Source organism: Protopterus annectens, chromosome 11.part0, assembly GCF_019279795.1.
Source record: "Protopterus annectens isolate FY-2018-M chromosome 11.part0, PAN1.0, whole genome shotgun sequence".
NCBI classification, from domain to species: domain Eukaryota; kingdom Metazoa; phylum Chordata; order Ceratodontiformes; family Protopteridae; genus Protopterus; species Protopterus annectens.
This window is the reverse complement of record NC_056745.1, coordinates 853,138,569-853,165,159: the sequence shown is the minus strand read 5'-3', so window position 1 is coordinate 853,165,159 and position 26,591 is coordinate 853,138,569. Positions and strand designations below refer to the sequence as shown.

The window sequence follows — 26,591 nt, the reverse complement described above, 5'->3', positions numbered from 1 at the left end:
TACACCAGATAAATAGCCTGCTCCACAGGACAACCAACAGGAAAAGCATAAAATGGAGCAGAATAAAATGTTGGCCAGCAGTTATAAAAGTAAAATGTTTTTAATGGAATTCAAAAGTAAGTGCTTTCACAGTTACACAGACTGCTTCTTCATACAATACTATTAGTCAAAAACCTTCATCCCTTAAATACAGTACTTAACTTTTAAATGCACTACCTTCCTGATTGCTTGTTGCACATTTAAAGAAATACCATCATTGCTACCTGAGAAACAGCTAGTACTAAATACATATACTAAGACTAGTTACATTCAAGGCTATATAATAAAATATGTAGCTACAACCACATTACCTATACAGTATATATATATATATATATATATATATATATATATATATATATACAGTATGTGAATTGCATATAAACAACCTATAAAAATAAAAAATATATAAAAATATATATAAAAATGTATGTTATCCTACTACTCCACCTGTATACACACATTTTTTTGCATCATATTAAAACTATGTTATCTGCACAGACGTCTAGCTTTCAATATGGGTTTGATGGGGACTTTACCATTTAAGCCACTGCCACTGTCAGCTCTTAATTTAATAATCCAGCAGGTTTCATTAGTTTCTGTCCTATTTTCTACATCTCCATGTCTCCCATCTACTCTAGTTTTTGCCATAACTAGGAAGTGAAATTTGTGTGTCCCCTTTATGAATAGCATGTTTAGCTAAGGCATTAGTGGAGGTTCTAGTAATGATAGCATCTTATCACGTAGTCTCTGATCAGTTTTGCCCACATAGAATGAGCCACAGCTTATGCAGTGGGCTAAATAGACCATATTTATTGTGGCACAAGTGGCTTCAACATTGAATGTGAATGTCCTATCAAAATCTGGATGATAGAACTGTCCTGCTGGATTTATATATTCACAAAAGTTGCACCTATTACAGGGTCTGGTACCTATTCCAGTCTCAGTATTGTGCTGAGTATTCCTGCACATTGAGTAACATAGCCTTCTTTTCAGGATTTCATATTTTTATATGTAAAACATGGGTTATTGACAACAAGTCCTAGTATCCTTTCATCAGCTGCTAGAATAGGCCAAAACTTCTTATATATATTAGTGGCTGTTCTGGCATTACTGGAGAAATAAACAGGTAGTCTCACTATGTTATGCTCATTTTTACTCCGCATTCGAGCTTCCATCCCCTCAGTTACATCAGAGAAATAGGGATGTGCCTTCTCTGTTCTTTTTTCCTTGACCTCTTGAATAGTATGCCTAACTTTGTGTGTACTTTATCCCCTGCTTAAAAGTCTATTCTCCAATTCTTCCATTTCTGTCACATAAACCTCATCTTTTTTACATAACTTGGACATTTTCATACCTTGTTCCCTTACTATATTATCGAATACATGTGGGGGATGCATACTACTTCTATGTAATACGCTATTTCTGTGACATGTTTTCCTATGCACTTTGGTGCTAACATCCCCTATTCAAGGCTTGGACACACTTATGTCCAATTAGGATATCTGCTCATATGAATGAAAAGTGGAAAAATGCAAAAAGGATGTGACACCATTAATATAAAAATTAAAAGTCTCCTACTCTTGTTTTGTGCCTCACCTTATTAAAAACAGGTCATCTACAAACCATTGGTAGAAGCACACTTATTCCCTGTATGGTTCCTCCATTATGGCCCTTTGTTCCCAAGTGGCCATCATCAGGTTGGCATACCTATTTGCACAGGATGTTCCCATAGCTATGCCATCCACTTGTAAATAGATGTCCTTTTCAAACACGAAAACATTGTTTTTAAAAACTGCCTCCAAAAGGAGACAAAATAAATCTATGTACTTAGTATCATATTTACTATGCTTAATCAATTATTGTTGTAGCATAGCTATTCCACTTTCATTAGGTATTTTTGTAAATAATGACTGAACATCTAAAGTTACCAGAATGAGGTCAACCATGCTGGCTTGTTCCTGAAGAAAGCATATAAATCTCTCAGAAAATGTTTTTTTGAGTTACGTAAGATTACACAACTACATTCTAATAAAGGTTTAAACTTTTTGTCTAAAAAATAAAAATCGACTCTGTGCACCAATTTCTCCCTGAAACTATCAGTCTTAAAGGAGGTTAGTGGGGTGCTTGTGTATTTTGGGTATACCCTGTATGATTGGAATAAGAGGTTTCTCTATTTAAAATACTTATATAGGGAATACTCAATAGCTCTGGATAGTAAACTCTCTTCTAGTACATTATTCACTCTATTTATTATACTGTCCACTTCCCTCTGTGCAATCAGCTTATAAGCTTCATCCTCCATTAACATTCTGCTCATTCTGGTAACATAATGTTGGTAATCCATTACTACTACAGGATCGTTCTTATCTGCTGGACGTATAACAATGGTGTTATCCATTTGTAAATCAACAAGTGCCTTATAATCTAGCTTAGTCAGATTGTTATATGTCATTACAGTTTTTATACAACTCTTCTTTGCACAGTTTTTCAAAAACTTCCAGCACTGGATGACTTACTGGAATCTAAGTACTGGGTTTGCCAAATTGAAATAACATTTCATCAGATTTACTATTTACAAAATTCAGCTTTAACATTACATTCCTTGTAAAGCACTTTAAGTCCAAAATAAAGTCTGTTACTGTTGCTTTCTGAGAAGGAATGAAAGAAAGGCCCTTCTCAAGTACTGCTTTTTCAGTCTCAGTTAACACTCTGTTGGAAATATTCCAAATCAATAATTGTCCTTGACTGTCCAGATTTTCTTTATAGTAGGCATGTGGTGTTGGTTGATTTCCTGTTTCCTCTTGACCCTTGTTCTGCTTTGACTCCTTGGACATAGTCAGAGGGAATGGATGAAAACTCTGCTGCTGTTTACCATCATTCATGTTGTTGGAGTTCTCCCTACTGGTCGTAGCTTCAATTGCAGTCATCTGCTGCATATGTTCACTAAGTTTAGCCTATTGCCTGTGGTTTGTACTGGCCTCTTTCCTTCTAGCTCCCTGTTGTTGTGTTGAATTAACAACCTCCATGCTGGAGGAATCTAGTAATGGTGCATGCACTGTTTGGCTAAATGCAGAGACAGTAGCAAGTTCTATATTCAAAGTGTCTTGTGTTAATGCAGGCACCACACTAATGGAACAGGATGCATCATGTGTTGCAGATATTTTTCTGTAAGGTACTCTGCTGTTCTCTGTTCTGTCAGCTATCGGCCATGTAAACACATGGCCATTTTTTAAAATCATTTCTGTCTCACTCAATTTTCTTGATTTTAATCTGCAGCTGTTTCCTCTTAAAAATATTGAGTGAGTGTAATAGAGCACCAAGATTCACATCCACTAATTCCATAGGAAATTCACTATACAGCTCATTTTGAAGGGAGGTAGCCTTTTGACACAGTGACTCCTCCTCTGGTCTAAAGAAATCAATTATAAGGCTCATATAATTGAAACTCAACTCTAAGTTCATTTTTTGCCACCTCGTTAATAGTTCTGTATATCTATATCCATATGTTGGCATTTTAAAAATATGGAGACCTTTAGGAACTATTTGTAGCTTCGGGTTTGTCTCCATATGATATCTTTGCAGTTGCAGCTTTTTTAACTTAAATAACATATTCTCAAGCTGCAGCATTTTATTGTTTAGGGAAGTTATATCAACAGATGCCTCTGCAGTTTGGTTACTCAATGAAACAGTTTCCCCATTTAAAAGTGGTTTACAGTCATCTCCTAAATTTTTAAGAAATCTTTCAACACAGGCATTACCTACTTTCTTGCTGGTCTCTGGTCTCAGTGTATAATCAAATTCCACATTAAGCACTCTCCTCGGCCATCTCTCTAGGTTCTTGAGTAAAAAGTTAATGAGTAAATCCGCAGCACAACAATACAAAAATACACCGGATAAACAGCCTGCTCCATGGGACAACCAACAGGAAAAGCATAAAATGGAGCAGAATAAAACGATGGCCAGCAGTTATAACAGTAAAATGTCTTTAATGGAATCCAAACATAAGAGCTTTTACAGTTACACAGACTGCTTCTTCAGATGGAACTATTAGTCAAAAACCTTCTTCCCTTAAATACAGCACTTGACATTCAAATGCACTACCTTCATGATTGCTTGTTGCACATTTAAAATAATAAATAATAAAAAATAAAATAAAGGAAAATTGAAAATTAACAGTAAAATTAAATGCCTAAACTCAGACTGAGTACAATCTTTATTTTTTATTAAACAATGCTGATAGGGAAAACTCAACAATGATACATATGTCCCCCTCGCCACATGCACAGTTCTAAAGCAAATAAACATAAGTCATTGTAAACTCTAAAACAAGAGATATTAGTACCTATGTTTGAAAATGTAACAGTTTCACAGGGACTGTAATGTGTTTAGAAGGGCCAAAGATCCAATATACAAGTAGGACTCTAAAGAGATTGATTAAAGACTAGAAATTTAATAAATTTGTCATACATGTGGGAGCAAATTATATAATGTAAGAACCATGTGCACCATGTAGGAGCATTTGCAAAACTGATGACTTTCACATCATATAAAAATGTCAAATATATCCTCATAGATCCTGCAAAGCAAAATAATAACCCTAATGTTAAGCAAAAATTGACTGGGTGAATGTGTATGCTAAAACAGTTAACTTTGTGGGTTGATAGCCTTAGTCAACATGTTTTTGTAATGGATAGTTTTCACTTAAAAAGGTAGGGAAAGGAATACTGGTAAATAATATTATGAGGTATATAAATGAAACAAAACTTGAATGATATCCACTGGGAGGTTGTTTGTCTTTTCGGCTTTTCCCGGTTAGGGGTCACCACAGCAGAATTCCAGTCCGCTAATGATTGGCAGTAGATTTTTATGGTGCCAAGTTGCCAGCCCAATGCCCAACCTTCAGCATAGGCACGTCCATTCACGCATGTCTTTAGGAGGCCACTCGACTGTGGGGAGGACATGCAGACTCCACACATAAGGCACTCTAGCCGAGAAGCGAACAGGAGAACCTCTTGCTGTGAGACAACAATGCTACCGCTGTACCACTGCAGGTTTAAGCAGCAAAAATCCAAATGAAAAAGCAAGTATGACAAGGAAGCCTCACATCAAAAAACATGACTTTACTACTCTTTAATATACAGACAAAATGTATTGATTGTATATTGAGGTTCTGATAAAGTTTTTAGTTTAAAGTTTTGTGTTTAGAAGGGTGCAAGTTCTAAACCTATCTAAAATCAATAAGGAAGCTGTTAAACCAAATTAACATTTCATTTTGATTTTTCATCAACTGAACGCTGTTTACTTGCTTTCCAATGCTCTTCTTGGGTGGCTGTTCTCTGTGTGACAGTTGTTAGTTTGCTATGATTTTCTAATCTATAACACCTACCACTGTTACAATGCTTTTATTTTCTACCTTTTGCAGTATATTGAAGCAGATAAAGCTCCATGCACTACAAAGAATTATGATATTGTCTTTCTGATTATGACCCAGGAAATTATGCATTCTTGTAATGAATGTCAGGATTCACTTTTTGATCTTTGCTGTCAATGGTTGACTTTCTTGACATTAATGTCTCAAACACATAACATCCTGTTTATGATCAGAGACCTGCTCTTCATCTTCTACATTGTACAGTGGCACAATGTGATTGTAGAAACAGAGCAATTAGTGCAAAAATGTGAAATGTGTGGCCTGTTTACCAATTACTAATCAATATCATTCAGTAACCAAACTATAATAAAAACTGTTACAGGAAAGTCTACAACAGCAACAACAACAACAACAAAATCTACTATGACAATTTGACAAGAAATGTTTTTACATTAAAGGAAGAGGCAAGAAGTCAGGATAAGCCAAACATATCTGCAACATCTAGTTTTGATAACTCACTAAAGGTACAAGCCAGTTTCTGAATAAATACTTCCCCTCAAGTCAGCTTAGTGGCATAGAGTGAGAAAACCCTCACTATGCCCCAGATCACTGAGTTTCCATTATCATATAAGATAATAGAGCTGCTGGCTTGAAGGAATTTGCAATGCATGACTGCATGTTTGGCAAGGATTTGCAAAATGACATGGTGTGCAGGCTGGAAAAATACTGCACTGTGATGCACCATGTTTACAAAGCAATAAAGGTATCACAGTTAGAAACTGTCTTAGAGATCTCCCACTGTCACACGTGATGATGATAACATCTCTGGTTTGGTCCTTCTAGTGTTGACCCTTCTAATGCCTCCAGATGCATGAAGCAAGGAAAATGAATGTACCAGTTATAGCTTGATGGTTGTAGGTGGATTCATAGGATCATAGGTCAAAGGAACTACAAGGCTAATAACTCATGAAATCATTATATATTGCTGTTACCCACTGTTATAAAGTGCCTCTTTCCTCTACAACGGCAAAGCAAGGCAGGCCAGGGATGAATTTGTGGATACTCAGCCAGTCATCAATGTTACCTTAAAGAAGGAAGGGCATAACACTGTTTAGCATGTAAAGGCACTTTATTCTAGAGAGGGTGTAAATGTTGGAAAAGTAATCTGTCTATCGAGCATGTTTTAGTTTTATGATGCTGGAGATTCAAGTTCTTAGTTGTAGAGTTTGTGGAGCTGATTGTTTTATTGTAATGAAAGGGATAAAGAAGCACTAGATCCTTTATGGCATATAATGCAAAATATATATTTCCATATACTAGTCTCTAAGAGATCAAGTGCAGAGATAGGCCTTCAAGTCATACTTGGTAGCCACAGGTTTTAAGACCAGTATGTTTTCAGTTAGGAACTGCTGTGTCTTTTCCAGATATGTGATGTGTGATGTGTGTGGGTAAGTTTATACCAAAGGGGGGATCATACTCTATTATTGGTTTAATTAGAGCAGAGTACAAATTTTAACTTCTTTCAACTTAGATGAGCTACATCTAGATATCAGTTGTGATAAATAAAAGGATTTTTCCTGACCACTTGTGCTATATAGTTGTCAAAGGACAGAGAGTTGTTGACAGATGTGTCAAACCCCTGACTATTGTATTGGCGTGAAGCTTGGCACTGGTTATACTGAAAAATGACGACACAAATGTTTTACTTAATGCAATAATGCTGCATAATTTTGCATTGGAAGTAAAAAAAGAACAACAGTGTAAAGGAAACAGATAAATACTCCCTCTCTAGTAGACATAAAAGTGGAATGAGTTTAAACAATGCAAAAGGCTCTGTGTGCATATATACAGGAAAACAAAATAGCTACCCTAAATATTATGTTTTTTTTTTCTTAAATGTAATCTCTATCAAATACTGTCAGGAAGTTCAAAACTTCTTATCCCAGGTATCAACAAGAAGCTCTATTTTCTAAATCTTCAGGCTTCTTGGGGGAGATAAATAATCTCACTGGTAAGAGAAAGATCAAGAGAAGCTCATCACTTGTCACACCTATAAAAGTGTTTTCAGATAAATTTGATAAAGCCAAATTGTTTAGGGAACAGTTTTCGACTGAGAACCATCTCAATATCTCAACCTCAGTAACACACATGTGGTATTATGGATACCTCCATTAAACTTCAACAGGTGATTTCCCACTTGCTGAAACTCCCTAGTAGCTAAGGTATCATTTATTCTTGTTTGGTAAATGCATGCCTCTTCACCTTTGGACTGCCACTTACTCATGTTTTCATTCTCTATCTGATTACCAAAGACAGCCCACTTGTTGTATAAGGAAGCATCTCTTGTATTGTTTCTCCAGTTTTCAAACACAACGGCATCTATGTGACTAATTTTAGAACAATCTTATTGTCTGTCTAGGAGGATTCTTCCCAGTCTCTGTTGCCATTCCTTACAGTGCTGTTTCTGTGGTTGCTTAGATTCTCACACAGTTACCTTGCTTCATTCATTTGTTAACCATCTAAGCCTTATAAGCACAAATTTATCAATTTTCAGCATCAAGCCAGAAACTCCTTTTTGTTAAGTGACATGTTTAAAGTAAGACTGTTTTCTGTTGGAATTTCAGAAGATCAAAGCCAGGTTGTCTAGTTCATAGCTAGGGCTTTATCCTTCTATGTCATTAGAGGTGGTCTGAAAATATTGTCAATTGGATTGTTGCATACAACTGATATTCAGACAAGTAAATAAAATATAAAAGAGATTGTCAAGATAAGCACATTTAATCAAAGATTGAAGGTAAACTGCACTGGGTCTCTACAGTCCGCACTGGTAACAGAGCATGTAGTCACACTATAGAGTTAAGATACATACAAAAAATAGTGATGCCACTGCGGATAACTCAGCTACACAAAAAAATAACAACTAAATAGAATAAAATGTAGCAGAAATGAGGCAGCTAAAAGCAAAATAATTTAATGGTTAGCGCTTTCACATCAGTCATGATGCTTTAGTCTGATGAAGCATCGTGATCGATGTGAAAGTGCTAACCATTAAATTATTTTGCTTTTAGCCACCTTGTTTATGCTACATTTTATTCTATTTACACTATAGAGTTAGCACAACACTTCATTAATACTGGAGGTTTATAGATATTTAAATATCTACGAGTCTCACCACTCACTCCTTTCCAGTGCCCTCCCTATGACAACACCTCCTTTTTCCAGGGCAGTCATAACTGTGAATCATAGAGTAAATTTACAAATACCAAATATGTCATGTAGCTTACAGTTTAAAGGAATAAAGTGAGTCACACTGCTTAACAAGCAAGGTAAATGTATTTTCTTTGTTTTGGGAGGCATTTGGTTATACATCTGTCCCTCTAGCATGTTTTTATTTTTACCTGTTGATCACGATTTAGAGCCCCTGGTCTTAGTATTTGTAAAGATATTGGACTTGCAGTGAAATTGGAGGTCCAGGACAATGGGTGTCTAATGGAAAGATAAGCAAGACAGAGGTATCTCTTCAAAAGTCTGAAAGAGAATGAATAAAGGAATAAGGCATTAGAAATTTTTGGCATGCAATCTTTTTGGATATGAACCTTTGTTTTTTTCACCTATATATTTAGCGAGATACCGCCCAAACAGGGCATTGTACTTGATGACTGGTCTGATTAATACTGAGTATAATGGACTGATCATCTCTTTAGACCCTGATTATTTTCCTTCAGTAATTAACTGGGCTAAATAAAAGGATTTCCTGACAACTGTTATTACATGATGGTCAAAAGACAGGATCTGTCAACCCAAACATCTAGGCCTCTAACAATATTTTCATTTTGTAGAGGCATTTTGTCTAAATTGTATGATGACAGCAAGGGCTGTCTACCAAAAGAAATGCTTTTGCACTTTATAGCATTTAATGTGAGCTGATATTTAGTACACTGAGAGTTTAACAGAGCAAGTTCATTATGGAAGGTTTTGGTGTCATAGAGTGATTTTACAACAACCCCCAGTCTGCAATCATTTGCAAACTTTGTTAGTCAGAGGTCTTGGAAATCTGTCAGTGAAACACTAAACGGAGTGGTCACAGCACTGAGTCTTGAGAGATTCCACTGGTCACACTCATACTTTCTGATGAGGCACCTAGAGCTCACACTGTGGGATATTTACTTTTCAGTCAGATTATTATCCAAATGATCATATATGGATCAATTTTTAAAGCTTTTGTAAGATGTCTGGATAGGGAATCATGTCTAAGGCAGGGCATGCTATACTGCTCGCACTGCACGGCTGTCATCTAAATCCTCTGTAACTCTTTCCAATAAATTTACCAGATTAAATAGGCAAGATATCACATTTTATGAGGTCAGTTATAATGCATTCCATGACTTTGCAGAGGAAGCTTGTAAGACTGATAGGTCTGTAATTACCTGGGTCAGTTATAAGGCCATCCTTATGGAAGGGCATCATTACTGCTGTGTGCCACTCATCAATGACAAAACCAGTAGCTGAACTTAAATTAAACAGTCTGAGGAGTAGGGCTGTAAGGGTATGTTTAACACTATTAATTGAGACACTGGGTATATTGTCAGAACCAGGTATGTCATCAGGTCCCTTGGAGCAAGACTTTTTTGTCTTGGTTAGCACATTCAGTAAATGATCTTTAGAGATAATAAGGGGAGTAAGAGACTCCGATAATTCTAGAGTTTGAAAAGATACCTCAGGGGTGAAGTGGGCACTAAATTTGTTTGCAAGAATATTGGCAATGTTAATTGGGTCAAAACAGGAGTCCTCAATACGAATGCAATCTGAACAATGTAGGGTTTTTTAACATAGCTAAAGAATGATTTATATGTATTTATATTTATTGATTTACTCATCAATACAAAATGACAGTTATCAACAGATAAGGAAGGATTGCCACTCTATCACTTGCTGTCTTATAGAAGACAATTTGTACTTTTCATTGAAAAAAAAATTGAATATAAAATGATAGCACCAGTAAATGGCATATATAACAAACATTGTAATGAAAGATAATCAAAATACAATGTAGTGTCAGATTTCAAAATTGCAATAATTTTAAATTATTCTCATATATTCTTTTAAATGCTGAAAGCAGCCAACACCCTACAAAGCAAGTATTTTGCTATATGTATAATGTGAGCTGGGCATTCTAACTACACTTGTCAAGACTATAAAGTAAACTAAAATTTTGAGCAACTGATAAAAAAATTATATAAATTAAATGGATAAATAAAAGTAAATCCAGAAGTATGTATAAAATATAATCTTATTATGCTAAATTTTTTTTAAAGTTGAATTTAATCGAAATATCTGATATTTCATCCAAAATTTAAAATCTGGTAAATTAACTCTTGCCTCACATTTAAACATGTTAATTTTATTGTCATGAATTAATCTTAATATTGTAAGAAAGTCAAGTAAAGTTGATGGCTCTGCTAACATCCATTTCTGACTGATCTCCTTTCTGACTGATCTCCTTTCTAGCATAAATTAAGTTAATCCATAATAAAGAAAATTGACAGTTTTAACCATTAAAAAAATATGGTTATTGTAAAAAAATATATATTTCTAGACATATGAAAATTATGTGACCATATAATTTTAGTAAAGCAATTTATCTCATTCCAAAAATCAGAAAGCTTTGAATAACAGTAAACGGTAAGCTCCCAGTACAGCCACTCTTCCAAATGACATTGCCAAAACTTATGTATTTATTGATTTTGATAATTTTTATTTAATTTATTTGGCATAAGGACTGCTCTGTGAGTAAATTTATTTGGCATAAGGACTGCTCTGTGAGTAAATTTATATGCATACATTTTCCAGAGAGGAGACCTAGATGTTTTTGCAATATATTCAAGAATCAAATATCTTTTTGAAGAATTTACAAAATTTTGCATTTAAATAAATTTTGTATTCTATAAGAAAAGATTATACAAGTCTGATAAATTACAATTGCTGATGTAATTATCATAAACAACATCACACAAATATTGCAAACGTAAGCAAATTGACTGTGGATATCCTACTGTATTTTTGACTGCAAGACTGTTTAATACTTTGAATTATTAACCATTCTTCATTTTTAATAAATCAAATTATTCTAAAATAGATTTTCTTGACATAAATGAGAGTGTTTAAAAATGTCCTCTAAGAAATCATCCCCTTTTCCATTTACTTATTTTGATGCATTAGTTTCATCTATTAAAAATTTTATAGGCAGAAAAAGGAAAAAAAAAATATCCGTTTCTTCAAATCTAAATGTTTAAATACAAACTGCCAAAAGCATTTAAAAAGAACATTAATATAAGGAACCTCTGTTGGATTATATATATTATACTGTAAAAAACTGATATAATTATCTGCATTTTATTACCTGTGATTGCTGTTAAATTGTCTAAATTTTTAAAATGTTCTAATTTATTAACGCCAAACATAAATCTTTTCAATTTGCTTATTATGAGGACTGTAACGAATGTATTATCATTTTAAAGGTAGAGGCCAAACAAAAGGCTTCAATGTCAAGACATTTTAAACCTCCTTTATTACAATTTTTTTTCTTTTTTTGCTTTTTTTTTATGTATATAGGCTAATCTATGTTTTATTGCTGTTGATTGTTTATTAGGAGTAAGAGCTGTAAACTGAATTAAATATAACATAATGTTTAAACAATTGATTATTTAAATGAATAGCTGTTCCATCGATATTTGTAATAGTTAAAAGAATGTAATCCACAAAAGTAAAATTTTTGAATTATAAGAATGTCCTATCAAGATACCAGTGATATTAACACTTTGTATAATTGCTTCAGCAAGTGGTTCCATCACGAATGCAAACAATAAAGGTAATAAAGGGCAACCTTGTCTAGTCCACTTACAAATAGTAGCTTGAGATAAAAAATGATCGACATTTAACAATTGCTGCATTATTAATACTCACACTTCTTAATAAATTAATAAACATATTAGACAAGCCAAAACTTCAATTGTACAAATAAAGAACCACAACTTATAAGTCAAAAGCTTTTTCTGTATCTAAACTAATGTATGCAGCTTCAAATTTAATAAAATTAATATAACCTAGTAAAGTCAAAACTCTCTTAATGTTATCTTAGATTTGTCTCTTCAAAATAAATCCAGTCTGATTATAACTTATGAAGTCTGCAATATAGTTTTGTAATCTTTATTAAAAATGGAAGTGAATAATTCATAATCAACATTTATAAATGGAACATTCTAATGAACCTTTATTCTGTTTTAATATTGCAGAAATCAAAGAATATTTCCCAGAAGGGAGATTATATTAAATTGCTGAAGTTCAAGGTTTGTTTTATGTAACATTTTAAGAAAGCCTGAAGGATGATACTTATAGATTTTCTGGCATGATTCCATCAGTAACTGGAAATGTATTTATTATTTTTTTAAGTTAGAGATTAATTTCTACTAAACTGATTAGCTTACATAAATGATCTGACTTTCATTTTGCATTTTTTTTAAACTTTATTATTTAAAAAGTCATAACTCAACTTTACTGTTCATAAGTGGTATTGTTAGAGATGAATCTATTACAATGAAATCTAAATTCTTGTAAAATTTCTGAAATTCCTTTTAAGATTTTACTCTCTGATGATATAGTACATTGAATTTGATTTCATCTTGTAATTATTTTTGACCTTCTAAACAGATTATACATTCCTCTAGTATTAGTTGCAAAATATTTAAATTTAACTATTTCTAAAGACACAGCAGTTTTATGCTCTACAAATGTTGATAATTGTTTTCCCATCTTTTAACTGTTTCTTTTAGAGTTTTATCCCCTTTTTATTTTTTTCTCAGTAGATTTTAAATTGACTTGAATATCTGATACTTATTTGTTCCATATTTTCAATCTGTTTTTACACAAACCTAAGACTTTCCCATAAATGTAGGACTTGAAGGCATCTCATAAAATAATGTTATTGTTTTCTTCATTGTCATTAGTTACTAAATATGATTTTAATTCCTTATTAGCCAAGATTGAATTTTTTTTAATTTGAACATATATTCTGGGATTCTATAAATTGTTAGATTATTTGAATTAGCTGTTTTCAAGTTAAAGATATATGTGGCTTCATTCACTGCAATGTCAGCATGCATGTGATCAGCAGTATCAACTAAAAACGTTTTGATCTAAGCAAATACATCCTTCCTAAGTATCTTCCTGCTTGCTACTTTTCTTTTTGGAACTATATTTGCCAGAAATGCACAGAGAAAGCTAGGTAGGGTCTCTCCTAGATAATATTCTAATTTTGAAATGGAGGTCTGATTATACCTCTTAATATAGCCACACCCTCCTTACAGCCTTTTCATAATGTTTATCTACTGGAATACAGCTTTACAGCTTGGAATAACTAGTTTCAAGTGTTTTTCTTTAATTTATGTATTTATTTATTGACTTTATGATCGCCATTTTTCAGTCTGTGCTTTTGTTATTTTTATTCCTGCTACTTGTTTCATTGTGATTCTTCTTGTTTCAATCAATATGTACTATAAACGTTAACCACTCATACTTCTCAATACTTTTCTCTATATCCGAGCCAACTGGAGACTTTTCCACTATCAACATATACCTTCTTTACACATCTTAAACAATTTCAATTTGAAAGATAGCAAATTTGGACCTAATTACTAATACTGGAATACCCTTGTACATTGTTAGTTATCCTTTCAGCACACTGTGTTAGCTTGTGGGCTGCATACTATCATACAATGCTCTGCCTTTACCCTAAGCTCACCACCATCATAAACAAATAGGATAAGACTGAAAAATAATATGGAAGTGGCTTAACTTTTGCCTATATTTATGGAAAACAATAAATGTCTCCAAATATAAACAGACAATGTCTAACCTTATGCATGTACTGACTGAATTTTCTGAATTATATGGATCCATAGGTCATCATGATTAGTCTGGTCAGCATTTTTGTTTGGTCTAGAGAGTGGACTGGTGGTTATGGGAAGGTGGTTTAGCATGTATTTTCATTAAACATTTGTCTGCCAGTTAGTGCAGAAGATAAAGTCTAAGAGGCTCCAATGCTAACTGTGGTCCAGGTTTGATTATCTCAGCCTTCATTTACTTGTGTGACTGTAAGTCATTTAATCACATAGTATTCCTAGGCAGAGCTTAAAATGGTCCATGTGGATCACAGTTCTACCCTGGTTAACAAATACATATAAATGGTGGCATTGCCTCTTCCCACCACAAAAAGTTGTAAATCAGAGTGCTGTTTTTGTGGTTGCACTTCTAGCAGTGTGCTCCAACTTTGATTTGTTGCCACAGAGCAAGAGATCCTACAGTCTGATTTTCAGCTAGGGTACATTCCGTGAAGTCTGCAGGTCCACCCAGCATTTGTGTAGGTTTTCTCTGGACACTCTGGTTTCATCCCACATTCCAAACCATGCAATAGGTGGATAGAAAACTGTAAATTGGCCTTAGTTGTAAGTCTGCATGCATGAGTGTGGTATGGAACACCAACAGTTGTTGGCACTAGGCAGCCAGTGGTTTACACATTGACTCTAGATGATTGTCACTATTGATGTGACATCCCAACCCCATGTACAAAGATGGGGAAAATAGATTGATGGACACTGATAACCTCTCCACATACACAATTTTACATAGAAAGTATACTTTACAATTACCTTAAAGGCTATAGATGATACATACCTGGTAGGCCATTTGCAAATCTAACAAATATTAGTCATTCTAAACTTCAGCTCTTTATGTATTGTTTTAATAGTTGTTGGATGTTCAGAATATGCACTAAATGCTGGAAACTTGAGGCTACTCTTAGCAGTTTTTCAGTTGATGTCCATATTAATAAGCATTTTCAGACTATGTGAAATGTGCCATGTGCAAAAAATAACACTACGTTAGAACTGGCTATTTGCCCATGAGTGCCCCGATGACAACTAGAATCTGGTTAAGTCGTACATGTGCTTAACTCAAGAGAACATTAGGAATCTCCAATCCTATATTTGAAATCCTGCAAACAGGCAGCTGTGCTACTGACACTATGATCTGTGACTAGTATAGAACTACCCATCTCTGGTCACTGTCAGTTCCAATGGCAGTATAGATGTAATATAGTTTTTTGTAGAAGACATATTTTTATCCTCTCTAAAATTCATTAGCTAGGATAAAAAAGTTCCTATGGCACTTACAACATCTATATTTATGTAGTAAAACAATTTGATTCCATCCATGGTAAAAAGATGACCGTCGACCACAAATGTATATGCTATGCAGACATTGTGGATTATGCATTTGTATACCTTGATAGCCTGCTACATACAGGGCAAACTAGTAGAAAAAAAACGTGCAAAAAAATCTGTGTAATGGCCAAACTAGAAAAGGTCAGTAAATCTTGCTGCTAAAAGTGTAATATATCATTAGGATAATTTGAAGGTACTGCAACATATTATTTTAGAACATATTTTAAAATGTAATAGAGAGATGTGAATTTAAAATTACTTATATAAGGGGATTTTATTGTAAAGTTCATTCCCCTTGTTTCTGCAATGTTTCATTTTTCCTGCTTTTTCTCTGGTTGTTGTTGAATAGTTTCATTAGCTTTTTTTCATTATGACATGCTTTTTCTTATTTAATATTTAAATATGTATGCTCTGTAACACTCTTTGAAAGCATTCACTGAAAAATGAAGTGAGCTGTTTTAATTTTTTTATGTATTATTTTTTGTGCATGGACTAACCTCTTGACATGTATTAAGTGTTTATATAAAAGTTGTGCATTAAACAAATTGCAAAATTATCAGATAAAAGCATAAAACAATTTAAGTACTAAACCATTCAAACTAAACAGTTAAAAAAGTAATGAGAAGCTGATCACAAACTTCCAGTTGCTTTAAAGCACTGTCTAGTGAAGTGACTTTACTCAAGGGCAGGACATAAACACGAGTCAAAATCAGAGATGCTCTGTAAATTGGAGACAGATAAGAGCAGATTACTGTAAATCTAAAAGTTAACAGAACAATAGGTTTTGCATGAAAATGCATTTTATAAATCAGAAAAAAAACTATGAAACTCTAATGACTGACATTAATTGCAATAATGAATAAATAAATAAGAAATGAATGGAGGTCTGGCAGTTGAAGTGGAGAATTAGGCTCCAAGTTCTGTTGTTAAGGGTAAAAGTTTGATTCTGCCTTGTGATTCTGAGCAAATCAATTAACCAGACAGTGCTGCCTAACTGCAGCATTTCACTCACACACACACACACACACACACACACACACACACACACACACACACACACACACACACACACACATACTTTTACACATATACACGCAGACACACACACACACACACACACACACACACACACACACATGCACACACACGCGCATGCGCTCGTGCACACACACACACACACACACACACACACACACACACACACACGCACACACATGCACACACACGCGCGTGCGCTCGTGCACACACACACACACACACACACACACACACACACACACAAACACACACGTGTACAAACACTTTTTGTTCTGCTGTTCAAAGCATGGTTCCAAAACACTCAGTGCCTGCAATACAAGGTACTGCACGCACACACTTATTTTCCATTCTGCAATTTAAAGCATGGATCCAAGTAAGGGAGAGTATTCTGTCCTTGCAAAGATACGCACTTACTTTCAGCCCTGTACTTACAATCCAAAGTACCATGCACACATACTTCATTCTGCAATTCAAAGCATGGCAAACTTTCCATTCTGCAATTCAAAGTATGGATCTAAGTGGAAGAGATCCTTCTGTATCTGCAACCACCACGGAGATCTTTTCTGGACTGCACTGCAGAACCAAGTGAAAGAGATTTCTACCTGCCATTAAAATTCTGCATATTTTTTTCATGAGGTAGAAATTGGAAGGAACTGAATGGAAAAGAAGACCACTATTGGATGTACCAGGGCAAAGGAATGCAAAAGTCCTGAAGAGAGAAACGATAATAGGAGGGAGTAAAACTTCGACATTGGGAATATTTTTATTGGCTAGTCATGGGACCATCAAAAGCTGCGTGCCATGGATGACTAGTCATTTCACTCCTATTATAATCCACCACTGATACTAATAATTGAGGACAATTTACTGTGTTTACAGAGATGTTAATACTTTTTGCATAATCATAATAGCTCAATTTACATATAATCAGATTACTTGTTCAATACAAAATTACCATTGGGTCTAGATGACATATTAATATTGTTGCTGTGAAGAGGAAGGTGTGTTGAATAACTTCTGTACTTTAATTCCTTTTAACTCTTACAGAATTTGAGATATATATATACTCAGACAATGAAAATCACAGAACATTGCCTGACTTTACAAAAAAAAAATGGCAAAACAATGGGCCTGCTTATGAAGAAGTAACTACTACTGATTCAAAGAATTAATTATTTGGGCAGAGTAGTTTTACACTATTGTAAATGAGTGTTCAGTATCAAGAATTATTCACCATCATCTGAGCAACTTCCTTTTGAACCATAAATTAGTTCTTGATTTTGTACCTTAGACCTAAGGATATATCTGGAAATTCTGGCTTTGCATCTAGCTTTTGTCAGCCATTGCCAACCTACATGGCAGCTCTGGGACTGAATGAGTCACAGTGATTACATCGTGCAGTACTGAAAAACAGCAAAAGAAGAGAGTTTGTGATACCCTGCCTCCAGAATACCATTTGAGGATCAGGTCAGTACTGCAGTTGTGCACAGAATGACATGGGGGGGGCAAGCCTAGCAATGGAGCATTTACACTCCAGGTGAGAGCTGTGAGTGTGTAGAAGCATGCAATAGATTCACATTCGCAATGCGAGCATTAGACAGTGCATGCTGGCTGATGGGTGAAGGGTATTGGAAGCATTTAAAACAATCCCCCTAATTCAGAAGGATAACAGCTACAGACCCAGCTCCTACCTCTTCATCCTAACATCATCCAAAATCAGGAGACAGCAGGAATAATGGATAATTTAGGAAAAAGGGGTCTGATGACAGCAGCAAGATAGTGGTCATAAATTAAAGTGCAACCATACTAGTAAATGTTATAATTAAGCATCTGTTATATTCTGTCAAATAACCACATGCAATAGAACACTACTACAAAACTGCTACATGGCTTACTATTTGCATTTAATAAAAACAGAATAGCTTATGCTATGGGATCATTGGAAGAAGATGTGTGGAACGTACCTGCACCTGTAGTTGTCTGATGTAAACTTGTGCTTGTGGGGGTACTGGGAATCCCAACGCTGGCATGGGATACCATTTGCTGCGGTACTCACTGTACCCCGGTAACCTTCTCCTTGGCCTTTTACACAGTCTGAAGTAATATCAGTATCATTGACAACGCTGTGCTCTGAAATATGGGATTTAAAATAAAATATTTAGGTATACAGTCAAATATGTTGCAAAAACATAACTATCCTAGTCTAAGCACAACTAATACCTTGACTATGAAAGAATAACTGCAGCTGTAGAAACACTAAACAAATACCCATTTACATACAGAGAGCTAATAATATGAAAAGTAAAAACATAATAATTTACATATTTCTTTATGAAAATCACAACAGCAATGGAGCCAGTGTTAAAACTTGTTTTAATCAAACTATTGTTTCCATATTTGAGCATCTTTAAATGGTTGTTAGCGTATACACATTTAAGATGATATGGATCACAGTCACATAAAAAGTATTGTTAACCCTAAAGCATATTGTCTGTTCTGCATTTAAGTTTTGCATTATGACTAATCGATGAAAAAATTGTTATGGTTATTCAAACAACTGCAAAGGAACTACATAGTAAAAGTGAAAAAATGGACAGCTTACAACTATTACAGTCATCTTAAGAAAATACACATTTCAAGTCTAATGAAGTTACAGTGTATCTCTCAATTTTTACTTCTAGTGTTATATTTTTGTTAAAGATAAATAAAGGTTATCTTGTTAACATTACCAGCACATGTTTAAAGAATGAACATACTAGATACTGAATCCATTTACACACATCTAGCAAAACAGTCATTCAAAAGTATTTGCTATCTCCTTGCTAGCAGAGTGCAAATGTAAACATTCCTTTCTGCTTACAGTATATAATGTAAACAGGAAAAACGAATCATGAAGCCAGTTATCTCAAGCAGGGCAATGAGAAATTACATCTTTGTTCATGTGAAGATCTTGTATCGAGCATTAAATAGAAAGGGCATCTTAAAGGGATATAACTACTTTTGTAAACCTAGATTAGTAAAAATTATACTTTGTTATATGTTTGTGGGAACTGCAGTTTAAAAGCACACAAATAAACTCAATGGCACACATTTTTCTTTGAAAGTGCATTTATTTCTTTGATTTCCTTAAACTGATAGGTACACTAGGTTGAGCAAGTCTATCCTTTCCTAAGGATTTCTGCCTATACTATTTTTTCTAGTGACATCTGCAAGATTACAGTCGTAGAAAGCAAAATATTACTAAACTGAAAAAATAAAAATGTTAAAGTGATAGTTATAAGAAATATAAGTAATTACGGGTTCCTATCGCATGATCAAAAATTGTAAATGGTGAACATGTATTGAGTGAACCCGATTGGTCGAAACATCAAAACATCGCTCGCGTAACACGGAAACCGCCACAGGGAATATTTTCCCTTTACATCAATGCAGTGCAATCTCGGAGAAGCAATATTTAAGTAGCGGGAGTGTGGGGGGTGCAGGGGGCCTTGCCCCCCTGCCTACAGAGTTTAGGTAACTATAGTTTTTTATTTTTATTTTTTTATTATATTTTCGAAATTTCAAACATCGCTTATATGGTGTCGACCATATGGTGTTCGATGTCTGAAACTTTCGAAAATATAATATAGACCCAGTAATTACCACTGTGGAAAAATGAAACTGGAAGCATATATGTGGTCAAACTGAATGGGTACAAAGCACTAAATAAGGTCAAACTGTGGTATATTCCAGTTCAGAGAAACCAAATTCAGTGACAGGAAAGTAATTAAATTAATCAGAAGAAAAATACTTTTGTCTGACACATCATTCATTGACTTTCTGTCACTGAAGTTAGGTTTGTTGAACTCAGACCCAGCCCCCAATCTGTACAGTTTTGATTTCTAATAAGCATGATAAAGCATAATAGAGCTATCATAAAAATGTGCTTGTAATTTCACTTCAGTATCCTTTCTGCACCTGGTGAACTTCCAGCTTGACAATTCCTGCAGTCCCCTCATATAGCATATTACGTCCTTCTAAAACTTAAACTCTTAAAAATTTCACACAGTTGTTACACCTTTGAAAAAACAGTGCATATGCTTACCTGCTTGGACAATACCTGGAATTCAATACTCAGCATACACATAACATGCCACTTATGGGGAAAGACTCATGCACTTCTAACTATTTTCTGGTACTGCCTGAGATCTCAAATGTAAACTTTACAGTAAAACATCAAAAAATCCAACAAAATAAAAACACAACACTTTTTATGTTTAAGCAAAGACACTTAATTGCTGCTTATTGTATCCATTTCTGCAATTACTACATCTTAACAGAAATGGTCACTTACTACATTGACCTCTTCAATGGACCAGTTCCTCCACATACTAATTTAAAAAAGGCATTGCACAGCTTGTATTTTTTTGTCATTCAGCAACTTGTTAACTAAAGTCTGATGAGAGTATACTAAACGCACAAAGCTCAGTAAAATGCTAAACAACACTGGTATCTGTCCTTTTCCTGCTCTGATTCCTTAAACTTCCTGAATGTTATTTTTCATTAGTCCTTTCTGATGTCATTTGGAATAAATATTGTGTGGTGGCATTTGTTTTAACTCACTGTACTGGACATATTTACTATGACAGAGATTTCATAAAACATTTAGGAGATGTGATAGGAGGTACAGGTGAAGACCTAAGAGTACATTTGTCTTCTTTCAGACAAGCACAGCTGTGGGATCCTCAGAAATGACTTCCACAGGTATGACAATTGTCTCTAGTAACATACAAATGGAAGCCTCTGCACTGTTTAGTGAATATTATGTTTCTTTCTCAGATTCACAGACTGGCACAGTCTCCATGAATTTAAGTCTTATGTGATACACAAGTCTTCACTGGTGAGCCATGAACTATGACCAGTGTGAGAAACATAGGCTCTGGATAACTCTCAATTACTCCTGGGATCCATTTAGGAGTATAAAGTGCTTTCACATAAGGTTATACATTAAAACCATAAATATGTGAATAGTAGGATCATTGCTGCATTTAATGACAAATGATCAGAACTTAGCCAAAGACAAGGACCGATCTTTTCACCACATTTCAAGAGCAGTTAGGTATCCCCAAACCATGGCTTCCTCCCATAACAAGGTCATCAGTTGGAAAATGGCTGCAAAGGGAAGAATAACCTACACTGTCATCAATGCTTTTGTTGCAAGAATGAACAGTCACTTAGCCTGTTAGGCTCTACTGGTATTTCTAGTAAACGTTTCAAGACTGATAAGTATTCAGATTTGGGTGTTCTCTTTTCTTTATTTACTCACTTACTTATTTGTTTGTTTATTTATATTTTAATTATTGGGTTGTCCATCTGGGTTTTGGCCCATATTTATTTGAAGACCAGGGAAGAAAGGTTTAGAGGTAGAATTATACATTTCCTCTATAGCTCTGACACTGCAGTCTTTTTGACACATTGACATGCCTATTTCTGTTTTGCTGTTTCTGTTAGGATAAGACAATTTTTGTGCTGGCTATAATGTCATCAAAAAAATTCATCAACAACTTTTTCTGCAAGAGCAAGATTGTTCCTAAGGGCTGCTATAATTTACAATGCTTATAATGTCTGTGCAAAGAGTATGATTTGACTTCTTGTGCACATTGCCAAACTTTTAATAAATCTACCTTGTTAAGAAAAGCCAGATACATGAAATCTTAGTTAGTGATGCTGGGATAACAGATAGTCATCCCTTCCTACCTGGAAAGCCCCAAACCAACTAAAGCAAGGAGAAAATTTTAAGGAGTCCTGTAGATTCAATATGTCTGTTTGAATACAGACTCATGGAAAGCCTACACATTCAGCATACTTGGAAAAAGTTATCAAGGTGGTTCAGTGTACGTACCCCAGAAAGGAGGTATCAAATACATTTTCCTACTCTTGTTTACATCATCATCATTAGCAGCAGAAACTTTTTGACAGGAAGATGTCTCTACAGCAGTTCTTTGATGAATACTGAGACAACTCAAATAATCCATACCTAAATCTCAGTGAGTATGAGGTCCAGCTACATACCACAACAACTGCAGATGTATGAGCATTGTGGCTCCAATTTTTCTTTAACTTGATGCATTATCTTTCCCTCTCTTTCTACTTTTGAAGGCAGTATATTTCTCTTGAAAGCAGACTGCTGCCTGATTATAACTAGTATGCCAGTGAGCTAAGGTGATGGTCAAATGCTCACAGCTTGTGGTGTCTATTACTGTTTTCATGTAGTTTGCCTGCAGGATATTTTTCTAGTGTTTCTTTTGACCATTATATTATCTCTGACTATTCCTGAGATGAAATAAAGGATTTCCTCTAGATGTTGAGAGTTCAGCATACAATATCATGTCACAATATAGTGTTCACTATAGAAGAGCTGAATTCTGAGGATGATTACCTCATGATTACAGACAAAGTTCTCACTGAGAGTAGTGATGTTAGTTTAGCCATCTTCCCGGACGACACAAAGTATGTTTAATGTTATAATTAGCAGTAGTTTTCTGTGGTCCTAATATCATCAAATAATCATCTCTTTCATTCATGTGTGAGCACTTTACCAATGTATTGAAACAGAATAGACCTATGTCAACAGGACAGACCAAACGACAAAATAAAAATACTAAAGCTGGGATTTAATAAAACTCTAATTTGCAAATTCAAGTAAACGTAAAAGATCATGTATACAAAACAATGATATACAGATAAAGAAGTAAATGAAATAAATCACAAACTATTACAAATGTCAAAATTTCATTCAATAAAGCAAATATACATAAAACATAGTTGCTATGTAGTAAGAAGAGTATCTGTACAATAAAGCAGATTTGAAGTAAACTAAACCAATTCAGCACTGCCAAATGCTTTTGTCATAAAATCAGGGAGCAAGGCCTGACCTGGTACTGAGAAGAATGTTCTGATGAAGGTGTTGAATGAATCGAGGGTGAAGACTAGCAGCCACACAAAACATATAATAATGCCGTCATTATTAACTTAATCTAGATAAAATCTTCTTTATAAGCTGATACTCGCAATCAAAGTACTTCATTTCAGAAAATGTCACCAACCTACAAAGTCTAACAACTGTCAAATGGTAAATAAGTTACCATACAGGCATATCGGCTGGAGTGCCTTCTGTGTGGAGTATGCATGTCCTCCCCGCGGTCGAGTGGCCTCGGAAAGACATGCATGAATGGGCGTGCCTTCGCTGAAGGCTGAGCATCGGGCTGGCAACTCGGCACCATAAAAATCTACTGCCAATCATTAGTGAACCGAAGTTCCGCTGTGGTGACCCCTAACTGGGAAAAGCCGAAAAGACAAACAACAGCAGGCATACAATATGGATGCCTTATACTGAGTAGCTCAAGAAATGAGTAGAGAAGTGGCTCAAAGAATGAAGGCAAAAATAATCACTAAGCACTACCCAAATAATTTTGTAAACCTCCACTTTTACATGTAAACCATTCCAAACTGAAGATGTACAGCTACAAAAAAAATAAAAATTGTCCACCCTGAAATCCCCTGGTAAATGAATGTCAGGTGATGATAGGCCTACAGACTGAGATAAATGGACTTACTAAAAGAAGTACTTACGACCTGATGTAAAACTCCATTCAAGCCAGTAACTGCAAAAAAGTGGCCATCAATTACACTTTACATGTAAAATGGTTCTGTTACCGTCTTTCAGACAGGAACACGGTAGGAACATATCAAAATTAGATTAGATTAAAAAATGTATAATATAGAAAGTTAGGCTATATCATTTTTTCCATTCATAAGGAAAGGTAGAGAAGATAACCAAGCTGTAAATCCATACCTTGTACTATAATAGGAAATGTTTGGTGAGAATACACCAATGTATTTTCCCAGAGGGGGAACTTGCAGATTGGATCCTGTCCTTGACTTTACTGTAAAGCCATTAGGATCTTTACAGCATGTAGTAACATGCAATGCAGATCAAGCTGTTCTACTGCATATCACTGAAAGAAAAAAAAAACTGGAGTGTACAACTGGCAATGCATTTCTTCATTGCATCATCTTCTTAGACTGACAAATGGTGAGAAGTTACTTGGGACCAGCGCTGGAAAAAAAAACTGTCCTCTGAGCTGCACTAACAGCTAACTGTAGTGTATCTCTGTGACATAGGACAGGCATTTTATTCCTTTGTATATTTCATAAAATGAAGCCTGACTTGTGGCCAACAATCTAGTTGCTACAGCCAGTGGAGCTGACCCAAGCTCACTACGTGAGATATGTGATCACATATTACAATAGCTGCAGACCATCACAAACTGACACTGTCACATAAAAGACATCACACAGGGTGACTGCTGTGTACATGGTGCTGCAGCACCTCTATCCCCCACAGCGGTCTCAGTGCGCTGATCATTTTTTTTTAATTCCTCCAAATGTTTTAGGTTTCTAACAGTGTGACAGGAATGGACACTGTTCTTGAGTCAGGGTATGAGTGGAGCTCGTGAAATTTATATTTCTTCAGTCTTTGATGTTTGTCAGACTTGCTCTTTTCAGTACAAGAAATGTACTCATAACTGTTTCCTTCTGACAGCATATTTAAGTATGTTAAAATTTTTAATAGTTCTCTTACATTAGCTATTATTGGAACTATCTGGGTGCCTTTATCTCACATTGTTTAATTTCTGCTTGTAAATTCTGGTATTGTATGATTGTGTCTCAGTACGTAGGACAATATAATTACTGGGTATAGTTTTTTCAGTGATTAGTGATAATTTTGTTCTTTTTTCTTTGACTAACAAAATCTATTTTTCTTGCTTCTGCTTTCTTAACTGTTAATATTGGTTGATTACATGTGATGTGAGCTTCTTCCTTCTGAGAAATGCTTTGTGGTTCATGTTTCCAGTGATTCTCAGCTTGTATATTACCCTGTCTGCACAATCTGCAATGCAACAGTCAACACATTGTTGGCCCTTTTTGTATAAAACCCCTCAAGCATGAGTATATCATAACCAGCAGCAATATATGCAACTGTTTATAGTTCTGTGTCATTGAACCTACATTTATCGGTGGCTCCCATTTCCTCTATAGACTTTTTAAATCAATGTGTACATAACCAGCTTCCAGAAGTACTCTATACTTTCTGCAATAATTGTGGCCTTTCCAGTTTTTTTTTCTTTTCCTCTGGTTTTATTCTTTCTGTTATTTCCCATGCTTTTTGTCACTTTATGGTTGCTCTCTGACTCTTGTCTACTTCTGGTTTAACTTCAGTCCCTACTTTCTGAAATACTTTTGCTAAATTGAGCAAGTTTGTCACCTTAGACTTTTTTAGCATCCCTTATTGAATTATCACTTGTGACACTGTCAGACATATTTATATAAAAGGAAACAAACCAAATTAACATTTACAGTTACAGACATTATACATCATATATATTCTTCTGTGTAGTGTATAATCTAGCATTATATAAGATGGTCAATTCCTGCCTTACCTTAAACCTCATTCCTCCTCCAAAATATTTTCTGCATGTACCGTTCCCACGATTTCCATTTTTTTCTATGTAACTTTTTATCTCCGTTACAATATTTACAACGTCAAATACAGTTAGTTTACATTTTGATTTCCATTTTCTAGTAATTGCTTTTCTGGGAGCCATCAGAAGTAAAGTTAACAAGGGTCTTGGCAATTCAAATCCTGTAACCAGGTTCAAAAAATCATTTTCTTAGTTACATCTATTTGTTCACCCACAATTACTGACAGAGTACTCTGCAGGGAATTTTTAAAATGTGCCAACTCATAACACTTTAAAAACTTATTTTCCCATTTCTTTCTTTCTTCCCTACCATACTGCTGACATTTGACATCTACTTGA

The 26,591-nt window shown here is 34.8% G+C and overlaps 1 protein-coding gene across 2 annotated transcripts in view; it reads right to left on the bottom strand.

The window, feature by feature from the left end:
* Positions 1-26,591, bottom strand: part of HGF (hepatocyte growth factor) — a 1,211,563-nt gene that overhangs the window by 420,342 nt on the left and 764,630 nt on the right. For both annotated transcript variants that reach the window (XM_044088269.1, XM_044088268.1), the window contains exon 8: positions 18,693-18,858. In XM_044088269.1, coding sequence (XP_043944204.1) covers positions 18,693-18,858 — 166 coding nt within the window. The remainder of the gene's footprint in view (positions 1-18,692; positions 18,859-26,591) is intronic.